This window comes from Phoca vitulina, unplaced genomic scaffold (assembly GCF_004348235.1).
Source record: "Phoca vitulina isolate PV1807 unplaced genomic scaffold, GSC_HSeal_1.0 scaffold16, whole genome shotgun sequence".
Lineage (NCBI taxonomy): Eukaryota > Metazoa > Chordata > Mammalia > Carnivora > Phocidae > Phoca > Phoca vitulina.
Genome location: NW_022589719.1, coordinates 10,723,407 through 10,739,559, shown reverse-complemented (window position 1 = coordinate 10,739,559; position 16,153 = coordinate 10,723,407). Strand labels below are relative to the sequence as shown.

Sequence of the window (16,153 nt, the reverse complement as noted above, 5' to 3'; positions counted from 1 at the left end):
TTGACAGCACTGTACCCATGACAGCATAGGGATTTTGAAGCTTTGGTATTTGGCCTTCTACTCACACACAGAAGAGCTTCCTGGGTGGTCTGCCCAGCGGTTATGGACAGTCTGGGAACCTGCTGTTGCTCCACAGCTCTTAACCAGACCTATAGTATTAGAGGCTGGATAATGGCACTGAACTAGACCTTATACAAGTCCTTAAATAGATATGATGGATGATGCCGGGCAAACCTGTCAAAGAACCACATTAGGTCAAAACGCATTCAGGTCATCTTTCCCCATAAGGTTTAAGTTTTGGTCACTGTATATACAAATAAAATTCCTTTAGTACTTCATTGGTATTTTTCTGCCTTCACAAATACTGCATATGAACAGTTATATTTAATTTGATTTATTTATACCCATACACACAGACAACATATTTCAGAAATACTAGCCTAGCTACAAATTTTATTTCCCAACCCTGCTAATACACAAATAAGCAAGTAAAATTACTCAGGAATGAACAATAGAAATGGACCATTTCTCACCATGTTCACTGTTACTACTCTGATTTGAGCCACCATCATCCACTCTTTAGATTGCTCTTACTCCCTGCAGTATATACTCTCTGCCCAGCAGCCACAATAATCCTTTTAAGTTAGATCCTGTTTTTGCTCTGCAAAGATTCCCCATTTCCCTGTCAATCCCTAATCTTCTGACTTCATGTTACTTACTCTCCATCTCCCTCTACCACCCTTAGTCTTCTTGCAGTTCTTAGAACATACTGGCCACATCCCTGCCTTAGTTTCTTTGCTCAAGGATCTCCCTCTGCCTGTAATTCTCTTCTCCCAGCCTATCTGCTTGGTTAACTCACCCTGCCAAGTCCAATCTTTCCTCTCTTGAAGGCCTGTTCTGGTCACCCGCTTCATATGGTGTTTACCATACCCATCACACTCCCTGATCCCAGACCCTATATCCCCTGCCCTTTTTTAGATAGCACTTACCACCTTCTAACAATCTCAGGGGTGCATGTACCATGACCCTAATGAAACTTAAGCTTCAGGGTTCCTTCCCTGCATAGGCCCCTTCCAAAACCCTGGGAGAAACACCCCAATGGGTGTACATGGCCAAGTGTTCCTGTAAAATTTGCAAATATATCTTAACTGTAATTGGTTGAGACCATTGTCTGTTTCTACTCCAGCTTCCTCTCCTGTCAAGTTTTCCCTTGTACCAACTGGTGTTGAAGTGGCTGCAAGCATTTTTGAGGTCTGGCAGGGGGATATTGAGTTGGGGATACATTTAGTTTGGGTATAGTGGAATGTAATTAGTGTTTTGCAGTCACTTCCCTGTACATATGGTTCAGTTAGTGCTAGCTGTTCTGATGTGGAAAGAGCTTCCAGGAAGATGGCTACTACCTGCTGGCCACAGAGTGTATTGCTTTCTGACTATGGACTAGGGTGCTTGGCATCAAAAGTATATAGGTGGTGGAGGAAAAACATGGTGTGAAAATAATAAAGCCAACTATTTGTGGAAATTCTTCCACATTTTACAGCTCACATTTTAAAGAAAACTGATTAAGGTTTCCCCAAATTTGACGTCAATCCTAAATATTTTTGTGAAATGGCCAACAAAGTTGTGAAGCTGAGAGAGATTTTTCTTTTTTAAACAACTTTTTTAGATTTTATTTATTTATTTGAGCTCGATCCCATGACCACGAGATCACAACTTGAGCCAAAACCAAGAGTCAGGAGTTTAACTGCCTGAGCCACCCAGGTGCCCCCCCCTTTTTTTTAAAAATTTTTTTTTAGACTTTATTTATTTGAGAGAGAGAGAGAGAGAAAGAGAGTGGGAAGGAGAGGGAGAGAGAATCCAAAGCACACTCTGCAATGAGCATAGAGCCTGATGGAAAGAGATTTTTCTAATCAATAAAAAAAAATTTTTGATTAACCGTGCTAGAGGGAAGAATTATCTTTCTAGTCTCCTTATAGAAAATGTTACCAAATTACCACATGAAAAGGTGATCAAAGACAATTCAGCCAAAATATGTGTGTTGGATAGTTAATTAATGAAAATATTTTGTAATATTTTTGCTATGTGTGAGCTTTTTAATGTGTGTAAATTGTGATTTCTTTTCTCACTTTAAATGAATATTTTGTATATAGTTTTACACTTGTAATTTTGCATTCTTTTTGTTAAAGAAGGCCCACCAAATTCTATTAAAGTCTACCAAACTTATATAGTTTGATGGTCTTTCTTTAACAAAAAAAATTAACAATTAGCACTTACAAGACCTGGATGTACCCTGACTATGCTATATAATTTACTTACATGTTCTGTTGCTCAAAAGCAGGAATCTTAGCTCATTGGTGTTTCTTAAGCACCTGAGCAGTGCTTGGCACATGATGGGCACTCAGTAAATATTTGTTGAGTGAATCAATCAACAACATTACAATAAAACATTGGTATTAATCTAATTTAATCCTGCTTAAGAAAAGTCAATATTGACATGAAGGAGAGTAAAAAGACTGTAGTTCATGGAAAACACTCCTTAAAGCTTTTTACTTGTTGTAACTAATCATAGAGGTAAATTCTTATTCATAGGTATTTTTTTCACTAGTCATTAGCTACCATGTTTTTAAGAGGATTTGGATCACTTTTTTTTAAAGGTTCTATTATCTTATTCCTTAGGACCCAAGACTAGTCTCAGTTAGTTTTTTCCATCATCCCACTCCAAGGATAAGAATATAATTCTAGAGCTGTAGGGAGGTGAGGCCATGCAGAGAGCCACTGGGAAGCCAATACAGCAGTCGTTTTTCTTAAGCCAAGGATCAGGCAGCAGGAAAATAAAAGTAGACTATTTTTTAATTTTTCTATATCTAGTCAATCACAGAAACTCTGTTTAGAGAGTAATCTTTGTTTAGACATTGGACAGTAGAAGTAAAAATACTTCTCATGCAAAGGAAGAAAAAAATAAATACTTGGATTTTAGAAAAATGAGCATAGTAATGAAGACCCTAAAAATGAGAGGTGGGCCTTAAAAGTAGCATCTCATAGCATTTCATCTTAGGGAATTTTTATTTTTGTAAAAATACAGAAAACAATACATTATACAAATGACTACTGGAGGGCAACCTTCTTTCACTTAAACACCTAAACTTTTACTTAAACTCTAAAACACATGTATATTTTTAAATGCCCTTATAGGGATTTTTGGAGACCAGAGCCTTGTTTGCTTGCTTGTTTGTTTTTGAGAACACTTCTGGATATAGAAGGGCAGACTTCTTACTGGTAGTGAAGGAAGCAGTATGCTAATGAAGGTCTTAGATTTTGGCCAACTCCTCTTTGCTTTCTCAGTTTGGCAGTGAGCACTCACACTGCTCTTTTCTAGAACATAATTTTCTGCACTCTGATTCCACATCTAGCAAGTCTTGACAAAGGAACATCAGTAAGTTCCCCAAACTGAGCTTTGGTCAACGCTAACTTTGCAGAATGCGCAACACCCAGAATTGTGACCATCCTTACCAAATGTCCCTGTTGTTTAAGAGCTCTTGTTCCAGGTGAGGGCTCTGAAGAGATTGTTGGGAGAGTAAGATTCTCCACCCACATTATTTCCCATGGGTTTTCAGGCAACCCTGGGTTGGGTTTATAAAGTTCCTTGCAAAAGTAGACGGATTTCTTGCTCAGAATTGTATATGTACTCAGAAAAGAAGTTTTAAAAAAATCCTGGTTAACAAAAGATGCTATAGGGTAGAGAATATCAACGTACCAAGGCTGATAGCTGTACTATCTCCGCGGACTATCAGCACGATAAAAAGCACTGAGTAGAAAAACACCTACAATTCTTGAACATTATTACTCTTTTTTAAAAATCTTTCTTTCTTTCTTTCTTTCTTTCTTTCTTTCTTTCTTTCTTTCTTTCTTTCTTTCTTTCTTTCTTTCTTTCTTTCTTTCTTTTCTTTCTTTTTTTTTTTTTTCTAAAACCTAAGGAAGTGCTATTGAAGCACATTATTTCCCAAGCTAGGTTAGGACTAATTAAATAACTCTCAAAACTCTCTCAAAAGTAAAACAGATGGTTTTCTTTCTTTTTAAATAAGGTATTTTCCTAAATTATCTTCTCTGGAAATAGTACTAGAGAGAAATACAATGCTCTGATGTGATAGGTGTATCAGAAAGGGAAGAAAAGAACTTTTGAGAAAAAATAAAATAAGCAAGGATTTAAATTATTCATCAGGCCTCTCTTGGCCTGCTTCTATTCTTAAGAGCCTGGTGAATGGAATGGCACACCCCACATGCGTCCACAACATGGTTAGGGGATGGTGTTCACTGCGAATCCCTCCTTCTGGACGGTTTGTTTGGATACTTTGGACCAGAATGCTTGCTAGCATTTTTTTTTCTCAGCAAGTGTTGCATAATGCAATGTTAAGAATTTTATCTCTGTTCTCAACAACTTGTTGCATATGTGCACTTAAAATGGATGGCTTCATTGTACTGTTATGCAATAAATCTCTCATGTTGAATTTCCTTTTAGTGAGTCAGAAGATGAGCTGAACACTGATATATTTTATCATTTTTATTTTTTAAAGGTTTTATTTTTAAGTAATCTCTACACCCGACATGGGGCTTGAACTCACAACCCTGAAATCACGAGTTGCATGCTCTGCTGAGTCAACCCATGAACACTGATATGTTTTAAATATAAATCAAAGATTCCTCATGTAATTCATGGCTTTATATGTTTCAAGAAGAATGAAATGAACTAGCTAATTGTTCGCTAACTGACCTTTCTTTGGTGCTTGTTCCATTTAAGCATCCAATGCAGTTAGTGATTTTTCCTTTAACGTCCACGTTTTCTTCTATTTTAAAGTTGTAGGGAATGCCAGTCAGGTTAAAGACACTGAAACTGAAAGGAGAAACAAGAGACTTTCTTATACTATTCTAGTCCTGTTGATTTTCATTGCCCATTACTTGCACATGTTCATAGAGGCAGGCCTTGCTTTGCACAGTTCCCACATGCATGACTTTCAGTTGACACCATACTGTGCGAAGCCAGGACTGCTTGCCTTTATATATGCGTGTATAAACATATGTACAAATGTGTAGGTGCATGTATTTATTTTTAATTTTGAATGCGCTTATTTTTCAGATATTTGAAAATGGTAAAGATACTGGAGAGATCTCTGTTTGCATCAGCATAAAAGACCTGGAGTCTAATAGCCCAACTCAAACTGGTGATATGATGGAAAAAGTGAGTTTACAGAGTGTTTATTTATGGCGGGAAATGTCCCTCGAGTTACTTGTAGTTAATTTAGACAATTACATCTGTAAAGTTGTTTTGAGAAGATTAATCATTTGCTTCTCTGTAAAGATTGATAGTTCAAGCTTGACTTTTGAATTTCTTAGGCTCTCAGCTTTAGAAGAGTATTAACTCTTGGCCTCATCCTTAACAGTGTCTTAACCTTCATTATGCCTGTATTTGGAAATCTGTCTACACTGGACTCTGGGATTGCCCTCTTGTTTACACTTCAAAAAGAAGTGACATGATATTCAGTGGAGGGTATGTTCTGGGTTGGGGGTATTTCTAAGCCCTAGACACTGAACAACTAGCATATAGCCTTAGTCGTCTCCTGTGCTCATTGCAGGCACATCCAGATGGTCTATCTTAGGCACTCTTACCTTTGCTTATTTTCCAGACAATTGGGATGTTTCTCAGGCAGAACCAACATGTTCAGGGTCTTTATTTTGGGTCTTTGTCTTGCATAAAAGGACAATGAATGCCCTGTTGTTTACAAATTGGGGTTATGCACTCGAGCATACACCAGTGTTTCGGGCTCTGTTCCTTGGCCTTTGTTCAGAGACTTGCTCCTTTTTTTATCCCCCTTCAGTTTAGCACCCTCAGACTTACCTCTTCCTGGTGGTATCCATTACCTGGCCTTCGCAGTTACACAGAGTTAGGAGAGTACAACACAAGAGTTGTATAGAATTAGGCGATTTTCATCTGATCTGATCATTGGCTGGGCCCAGGAGAGATAGGAAATGCTACCTTGATTGATTAGAGAGAGAAGGATCAAGAGCCTTGGTTGGTTTCTTTTTACTATCATATCCCTGACTATATGAATCACCATGGTATAAAAGCCGTCCTAGAATTCTCTACCTGTTTTCCCTCTTACTTGCCTTAAAATATTTTACTTTTTGGTGTACATTAAAATTAAAGACAGCATTTATTTTATCTTATACAGGCAGGTATTATTTTGTAGAAAGTTCTTGTGTTGGCTGATGGCATGCTGTAATTGATCTATGCTTTGCTTTTATATGCAAGTAGATCTGGGGGAAAACTTGAATTAGGGGCACTATAAAGCTCTCTGTTAGGGAGATTCCCTTGTGATACCCAAGGATGACTGTTCCTTTGGTGCTCACTTGTCTCAATTATTAACCCAAGATGTTTCACACTCTTCTCAGGTCCCTGAACAAATTCTTATCCTATAAAGGCCTGGTGATTATAGCTTTAGAGATAAATGGGTGAAAATTATCACAACTTTTGGTTGCCATAGGCTAGCCCTAACCATGACCTAGAGATGAAAGGCACCAAGGCCCTTACCTCCTGTTGGCTGTTGAATGCGCATCTTTGAACACCTAAAATGCAGTCTTTCACCAAGTTGAAAAAATAGAGATTGCAATGCTACTCCTGTGAAAATGAATTTGGTTAAGTGGTCAGGTGTTCATATCCTATTCTTTGTGTACACATTTCTTTCTTGGATCAGGCTTTAAATCTTTTATATCTTTCCCCTTTACAAAAAAAAAAAAAAAAAAGGTGATGCCTGGAAAACAGAATCACTGTGATTTAAAAGATGATCACCATTACATGTTTTCTGAAATAATAGCAGACCAACAAAAAATAAGCTCAAGGGCTGAGATCACACAGAAATAAACATGAAGCTTTGTAAAAACAGTCTTATAGAATTCAAACTATGTTTGTGGTTCCAATGAACCAAACCAAAAACAATGCAGATTTTTAACTGCTCTAGCACCTTGTTTATTATACTCCCAAGGAGAATAGTAATCATTATTTTTAATTCAAAGGACTTGGTTAGGCAGGATGAGAAGTATTAACTTTAATGAGATGAAAAATGTGTCATTGTTTTCAGCCTTTCTGATGCGTAAGGGTAAAAATCTGGTCAACACAGAGGTGAGGAAAACAATGCAGAGCTGATGAAGTCAGAGATATGGCTATTTATCTCCAGTTACAACAAAGCTTAAATCTTAGGTGTTCTGTAAATATAGTTGCTGGTCAAAGAAAATCTTTCACCCAGACAAGAGTTTATAGCCAATAGGTGAGGAAACTGAGATATATGACAAGATCGTGACTTTGTCTTCTTTCCTCTGAGCTTCGGCATTTAGCTTCTCAATATGTCTTCAATGGGAATTAATAGAAGGAGCAAAAAAAGCATCCTGTACAGCAGCTGGACAAGAAAAGGCCACAAATGTACCCGCATCCCTGCCGAGATTACAGAGTAACAAGAAATTGAGAGACACAAGAACTGACAAGGGAGAGAGGACAGAAGCCTGGGGGGGGTGCGGGGGGGTGAACAGAGTGGTGGATAGTGTGGGGTGCCGAGCAGGAAAGAGCAGAGGCCTAAACATTCAAACAAAGTTGATGGATAAGGAAAAATGTCCTCTAAAATTCCATAGGCAACACAGTTCAGGGGGATTTACTTTCATTTAAAATGTGCCTGAAATTAGGAAGATCTTGATGGTTTAGCAGGCCTAAATGTACGATAGAAGCAAACACTGACAATGCTAGTATTTAAAATATCAAATGAGAGCACTTCATACTTCACATTTCAATTATGGCTTACTCACAACGTGAAAACATTCATTATTGAAGCAGCTCACAAGCTTTTGCAAGGCTCTTAATTGAATTACATTTAAAAAGAGTTCTTCTAAGTGAACCAACATCGGCTGAAAATCATGTTTATTTTTGCAGTCCTGTAAGTGGTGAGTTGTTCTATCATTGGTTATCTGCGGTTAGCTGGGGACGGGGAGGTTGCCGATTCTAAAATTTGAACGTGCTCCGGAAGGATCCTAACAAAATGTGTGGCTCGGACAAGAAAAGTATAACCTTTATCAAAGAGGACTGTTACCGTGTGTAGAAGCTAAATGCTCTTTCTGTAAGGCTGTCACATCTGCTTTCAGTCCCCGTGCCAAAGGGTCAGAGCTCAATCACGAGCCTGTGGCACCCCCTGCTGGTTAAAAGCCCGTGCTCATTTTGTTACTTTACACTGAGCTAAACATTGCCATCATTTCACACTTCTTTTAACATTCTATATGAATTTAATTATCATTTGTTTGGATTCATTTGTTACAGAGTAGAGACAGTTTGTTATAGATGTTCACATTTTACATTATTATTTCTTCTTCTTCTCCTCCTCCTCCTTCTTCTTCTTCTTCTTCTTCTTCTTCTTCTTCTTCTCCTTCTTCATTATTTTCCCCCATCACAAGTTACTTCTCAGGATTCATCAAAGGCTTCAAGGATCTCCCATCAACCCATCAGGCCTCAATTTTTCTTCAATCCGGCTTTTTGATGAGCACGGTCAAGAAATTAGGAATCCACTTTTGCTGAAGAATGAGCAAAAAATTTGGGTCTCTTATGGTAAAGCATACAGGTAGGAGCAAGGTGTTTATTCTCTGTCTGTCCTCAATCTTTCCAGGGGCAAGCTAATTTAAAAGGAGAGTTGAGAAGCCAAGTAGCACCCTTTATGAATTTTTTTTAAAATCTTGAATTCCAATAAAATTTCAGGGGCGTTTTTTCGTGAGGCAGTATTGTTTGTGAGATATGACATCTCTCTCTCTCTCTCTCTGACTTTCTGTCTTAATGCCTTGTCATAGTTCTTGAAGTCCGCCTGTCAGCACAGCAAGTGGGATTTGTTCATGTCTGAGTAGTCACCTTAATGATAGCAGATGGAAACGCCACGGGGGGCCCAAACCCATCACACTGTCATTGTCGCACACTGCCCTGACCTGCTTCCACTCCTCTATTTTTTTGTCCCTTTTTAAAGGAGAAATGGATGGTAATTGAAAAGGATCTTAAGCAAGATTTATGAAGCTGTAGACAACATGATTCCCCACTATCTCTCTATGTTTTCACAAATAAAGTCTTAACCTTTTAAGCACCGATGACAGGACAGCTAAAGATAAATTGGTAAAGCTTGTAAGCCCTATCCTATCAAAGTTATATTCCTCAAAAGCGCCTTACATTATCCCACAATAATTACTGGTTATTGCTGAGCATTGTGTAAATTTTTGTAGATTGGTAAATTCCTGCATAAAATTATCTGTGTTTCTGGGAAAAGAGAAAGGCTGCAGTCTACAGGCACTGATGAGCTGGGCTGTTGTGTGGAGTATCTTAGAAATGTATGCATATTTTGACAGGACACATCCAGATGAACTCTGAAACTGCTTGTCAGGAAACTTAAACACACTTTTCTGCCCACTTTAAAATTTTTTAAGCCTTTATTTATCTGAATAAGGGAAATAGGGGAAAATAACTTTGCTTATCGAGTATAATTGATTGTATATTAATTATAACGAAAATAGCATAGACAGACGAGGAGCTGATTGGATTTGCTATACAATCTAAGAGTCAAAATTTCAAATACTGAAATAAATCTACTCACAAATTCATGAAGGTTTTGGAAGAAGTTGGTAGGAATAGTTGTAGGTAGTATATGATAAAATTCTATTTTTTCTCTCCCAGGAGAGGGAAATTAAAATGTTTAATAATTTCTTACGCCATGTAATTTATAGAATTAAAAATATATGTAAGGAATGATGTTTTCTTCCATAGATAGATTCCAAAATATAATTTCGTTACATTGTGAGAATTGTTTTTATAATGGTAGAACAGTGATGAATTTTACAGTGGCAAGGATTCTTGAATAATTTAGCAAGCTCTTCCAATTACAAGGAAAGGCTTTAATAAAATGTGTGTCTAATAATTTCTTCTTAAATATCATTATTAAATTGAAAGCAATGACTAATTTTGATGTTTTTAAGGATGTTTGTGATAATACAGTATTTTTAATAAGATGAAACACTTGTTCTTGGTTTATTGGATCATATTTGTGGAATCACTTAGTAAAATGCTAAGTATCTGGAATACTCTAAAATCAACTGAGGATTGTAGCCAGAAGAATTCATAAGTGTATATTTGTTTATATGTCATCGTTATTTTAATAGAATATTTTTTTTCTGGTTTTGAACCCAGTAATCCAAAGCACTAGGAAACCATTATAGTATTTTCCTACTATTGGAATTTCTGAAATTTATGTCTAAAAGTTATTTTCTAGATCTCGTTTAAAACATATTGGGAGAATGTGCAATATGTACTAAGTAAATGATACTCATTTTTAGACAGTGATTTTAATGTGTTGATATGGGGAGTTAGGTTACTCATTTATAAAATTTGATTTTGCCAATATCTGCTTTTATTTTGAGTCCTGTAATTATTTGTCTCCCAATTTTTATTTTGGAAAATATCCAATCTACAGAAAACTTGAAAGAATAGTACAATGAACACCTATGTATCCTTCACCTAGGTTCACCAGTTTAGAGTCTGTCTCGTTAGTTTTACCTCTTATATCTCCCTTTCTCTCTTTTGAGAGGTTTTAGATTATTTCCAGACAATCATTAAAGTTTCACTCATAAATGCTTCAGATCATGTAACTGAAGAATAGGATGTTCTTCTGTGTCACCACATTGTAAGATCTAGCACAGTCAACAATAATGTAGCATCATCTAATATACAATCTATGTTTAAACTATCCAAAATGTGCTTTAGAATTTTTTGTAGTGTAGGATCCAAGTAAGATTCATGTATTGCATTTAGTTATCTTCTTTAGTTCTCTTTAATTTAGAATATTCTCTCACCTTTTGTTTTGCTTTTCATGACATTGAATTTTTTTTAACAGTTCAGGCACTTTTCTTGTAGAACGTCCCACATTCTGGATTTGTCTGTGTGTTTTCTTATGTTTAGAATCAGTTTAAAAATTTTTGACAATCCTACACAGGTGATGTGATTGAGTCCTATAATTATGAAGTTAAATAGCAAGGCTTTGTCACCAATTTAGAAAAAAAAAAATGGCTCATAGTTGAGATAGTACCAATTGCCATTATTTTTATTTAAGATCTGTTTCCTATTTGATTTTAATTCTCAAATAGTTAAATATAAAACAAAGTACCTAACAGTATGTAATAAGAAAAATCAAATCAGCATAACATTTAGTGAGCTCAAAAAAAATAGTAATTTATAGCCAAATATTAAGAATTCATTTAATTATCAGCTCCAGAGAATATTAATGGTGTATTGCATTATAGTTATACATTTAAAAATGAAAATTGCATGAATGACAATTGGTTGTTTTTCTCAACTAAATACTTTGCTTTTATTATTGAAATTATTTTAAAAATTTACATGTGTTACAACTATCCTTGACATATTATAAATCAGCCAAATAAACTAAAATCTGCATTTCAGGTGTCAGTACAAGATATCAACAATAGTGCTATATAATAAGAAATTCACTTATTGCTGGACTTTGTTACTCACTGATATTACAGGTTTTATTGTTTATTTGTGCTCAAGTTTCAGTGCTTGTATGATTTTGCATATAGCTTTGATGTTTTTTCCATTTTTCAGATCTCCACTTACCCCTGTTTTGAGTCTCACCTTTGACCAGGTGACTGCATTTGGCAGAGATGGCATTACAGTTGCACATAAAACCTTCTTGGATCCTAATGCTGTTCTGCTACCTGGATGTGACAAGTAAATTAACATGTGCTCGGTTAAAGTAATCTGAATTACCCAATTCAGATTGTAACACTAAAAGATGTTCTAAAGCAATTATTTATTTTATTGACTTATTTCATGATATAATGAGCTAGTGTCTAAAAGACTTACCAGTAACTTTTCTTGAATTAAAAAAAAAACACATTAAGCAATGAGCAGACTCTAGTTTCTGCTTTGCAGATGTAACAATTTTATTTGAAATGTAAAAACTGTTTTTAGTGGATGTTTCTAAATTAAGAGTTTTGAGTGGAATCATTAAAATATTAAATAATATGTTTTTCGTATGAATGTTCATATGTAAGCATCTCCTTTGATGATGATAAATTGAAAACAAAAGCAATGTGCTAGAGAATTGGTGGAGTGGTGGGAAGAACAAGAGTCAGAAGATTTGAGCATCTAAACCCATCTCTGCTGCTCATGATTGCCCAAGAGCAGATGGGTGTCTGCTTCTTATCTGTAAATAATAAAACCCAGTATTTACTAAGTGTTGACCACAGTTCTAAATGAATTGGGTAAGGATTTATTTAATCCTCAAAACAATGACCTTAATGCCATCATTACATTATCTTATTATTACTCCATTTTATAGAGCCAGAACTGAGGCACAGAGGGGCAGAATAATTTGCCCAGTCACACAACTAATACATGACAGAGCCAGGGTTCTAACCCAGATTGCCTTTCTTAAGAACTGAGGGCTTAACCACTATTTAGCACTCTCTAATAGAACTTTCTGTGATGATGGAAGCATATGTTTTGACTATAGAGAACTTAAAATATGACTAATGTGACTGAGGAACTGAATTTTTAATTTTGTTTAAATTACGTTAATTTTAATTTAAATAGGTATATGTGACTTAGTGGCTATTGTATTTCTGATAGTATGTTGGTGATAGGTGAACTATCTATAAGGTCCCATCTATCTTTAATATTTTGTAATTTAACAAATTATAGCTTTCCTTAATATACAGGTGAAAAGGCTAGATGTAGAGGGAAAATCCAGAGAACCCGAAGTGGTGTCTGATGAGGTCACTCAGTCTAGCTAGACATTGCTAAACATGTCTACAAAGATGAATTCTTTGGTCTTCCTTGGTTGTTTAAACAACTCTATCCCCCAATGACTGCCTTTACTATACGGGCAAGATTTGAATGTTTTGTCTTGTTCTTTATAGATAGAAAATAACTTAGCATTCTTTTTTTTTTTTTTAAGATTTTATTTATTTGAGAGAGAGCACACATGAACGGGGAGGAGAGGGGCAAAGGGAGAGGGAGAAGCAGACACTCCGCTGAGCAGGGAGTCCAACACCAGGTTTGATCCCAGAGATCATGGGGAGATCATGACCTGAGCCAGAGGCAGAAGTTTAACTGGCTGCACCACCCAGGCCCCCCCTCAGCACTTTTTTTTTTTAATAGGCATATCCATTTATAAGAAGATTCATTTCATGTGCCACAATCTTTCCCCAACTGCTAAATTTGCCCAGACCCTTTCCCTTCAAGTTTTAGCTAGGAGTTTAATTTTTAATTCATGTATTCCTTCTTAATTTCCCTTTCCTGGGTGCAATGAAGACTGTTTTATTGAGTGGTTTTAAGTTAGATCTAGGTCACTAAGCATAACAATATGAAACTACCCTTACTGAAAACAAACTTACTTGAAGATAATTTATATAATTTTTGGATTCCATTTGAAATTCTTTCTATACTCTAGTGTGCATTATTTGAAATCTTAATAATCATACTCTAATTTATATCTCTCAGGGTATTGAAAAAAATACTATTACCAGTAGTCCCAGAACTAGTTTTTGTTGAATAACATGCCATATGATATATCTTAACATGTCAATGTTGAGATACATAAATTATTATACTAGTGGATTAAAGAGAGTTATAATGAAATGCATTTTATTTTATTTTGACAAAAATAATGAAATATTTTACTTTTCTTAGTTGGGAAGTTTGTGAGAGATTTCCAATTAATTTCAATGGTACCAGTCAACAGATACCTGATCAATTTGAAAAGGTGGACTTGGAGAACCATTTCCTACAGAACAAGGTCAGAATTATTTCTTGTACTTAATGAAGATATTTTATATATTGGACAGTCATTCAATACATGGTGACTGAGTGGATTTTTTGAAGGTTTTTGAAAAGTACAAGTTATTTTACAAATGTTGGGACAAGTATTATTCTTTACTTCCTGTTAATTAAGCACTTTAAAACAGAACCAATATATAGTATTCCTACTAGAAAAATTTTCACTTGAATTCTGTTATTTAAGTGCTATTGCTTAGCATATTTTCTTTATATCTACTGTATTAATAAGTTGGAGTTGTTTTAAAAAGTCTTTAAGATAGCTGTTAAACAAGCATTTGATCTATTTGCTCTATGGGTCAATGTATTTAAGGAATAGGAGTTCTTTAGAAAACCCAACTCATTACAACCCAATCCAGAAAGTTTGTTTATTAATTTACACTTAGAAATTTATCATGCCAGTGAAGAATTTTAAACATGTCTCCAAAGAAAGAATAATTTTTTTTTCCTTAGTGGCAGGGTTGTTGTCTATTTCAGCGGCCTAAGCTTTAGTGTTTAAACTCATGAAATCAAAACCGAAAGGCACCCACAAAGATGGAGATGCCCAAAGAAAGTAGGACTTCCTGTTAAATGATCTGGGCCCTTTATTTCCAAGACACAATGCAAAAGACACATTGTCCCAACCTGCTCTTTTTTAATTTCTCCATGCCTGCTCAGTTTATTATGTCAAAATGTATACTGAAAATGTTAGTTATTTTAAGGCACATGTGGATCTAAATAACATAATTATAAAAATAGAATAAAGTAAAAAATTATAGTTGACCCACGAACAAGGGAGTTAGGGGTACTGATATCTCACAGTTGGAAATCCACATACAGTTTTTTCCCACGTATAACTTTTCACTGCCCCCAAATTTAACTGCTAATTAGCCTACTGTTAACCAGAAACCTCACCAATAACATAAACAGTTGATTAACACCTATTTTGTATATTGTATGTATTATGTACTGTGTTATCGCAATAAAGTAAGCTAGAGAAAAGAAAATGTTATTGAGAAAATTATAAGAAAGAGAAAATACATTTATAGCATTGCACTGTATCAAAGAAAAGCCACATGTAAGTGGACCTGTGCAGTTCCAACCTGTGTTATTCCAGGGTCAGCTGTATTTCTAACCCTGTCATATTCTGAGCAAATTTAGAAAATAAATGCAAGTTGAATGGTACACTAAGAATTAATGTTTATATTTATATTTTATATTCATCTCACATTAAGATTTATTTCCCATAATTCTGATCCTGTTGGCATTCCTTTTTAGGCTTTTGCTGTGACATTGTTTCCTGTTCCAAAAAAACTTGTAAGCTTGTCTGTTACCTACTGAAATTCCAAATCTTCATCAGGCCTTCATTGATCTCCATCGTTCTCCTGTAATATGCCCCTACTCTCAACTTTCCTTTCCAGTCTTCTTTTCTTGATCTTCTTTGTACCCTACACTACAGTTAGAGCTAAAAAACTGCCGCATAACATGTTCTTCACCTGATACACTTGTACCATGGTGTGTGTTGTTCTTGGCCTAGGATATACCCCCCACCATTACCATTCCTTGCCTTTTAAGGCTTTATTCAACTTCTCCTTCCATGGAGCCGTCTCAGACCCTCCAGAAAGAATGAACCTTATATTATTGAACCTCCTTTTCATCCTTTAAAAATGTTCTTAGAGTTTGTGTTTTGGTATAGTCATTTGTTTTTGGGTCTTTCTCTTCCATTAAATTGAGAATTCTTTGGACACAGACATTATGTCTTACTCATCTTTGTATTTTTGAATTCCAGCACAGATCTTGAATGTAGGGCAGGTGCACAATACATTCTTGATGAATGATTTTTTAAAATTTGGCTACAATCTATCTTTCAAGGCTCAGTATTCTCTAATATGTTCTTCATGTGTTAGCCAAGCCTGATTGTTCATTTGTTGTTTTCTGACAGTACTTCATGATTTCTGTTATTATGCCCATGTGGATCCCTTTGCCTGGAATTCAACCTCTTTGTCTTTGTTACCACCCACCAGCGTTCTTCGTCACCTTTATGCCATATTCTAACACTATCTGGCATATGGCTAGCATTCATTAAATGCTCACTGAAATTCTGCCCATCATTCTAGCTTTATCTGATCTGTGCCTGTTTCATGAAAGCATCCTTTACCAACCTTCATCCCCAAACTGGATATGATGTTTCTGGACTCATATCTTCATTGCATCCATTCTATGTCCCTTATGACATTGAACTTGATGTTTCTCTTAAACATT

The 16,153-nt window shown here is 35.7% G+C and overlaps 1 protein-coding gene across 1 annotated transcript in view; it reads left to right on the top strand.

Moving 5' to 3' along the window:
* DCDC1 (doublecortin domain containing 1) overlaps positions 1–16,153 on the top strand; it is a 465,966-nt gene that overhangs the window by 239,482 nt on the left and 210,331 nt on the right. The window contains exons 12-15 of the mRNA XM_032415097.1: positions 5,129–5,230; positions 8,482–8,645; positions 11,678–11,803; positions 13,769–13,874. Of these exons, the coding sequence (XP_032270988.1) occupies positions 5,129–5,230; positions 8,482–8,645; positions 11,678–11,803; positions 13,769–13,874 (498 nt within the window). The remainder of the gene's footprint in view (positions 1–5,128; positions 5,231–8,481; positions 8,646–11,677; positions 11,804–13,768; positions 13,875–16,153) is intronic.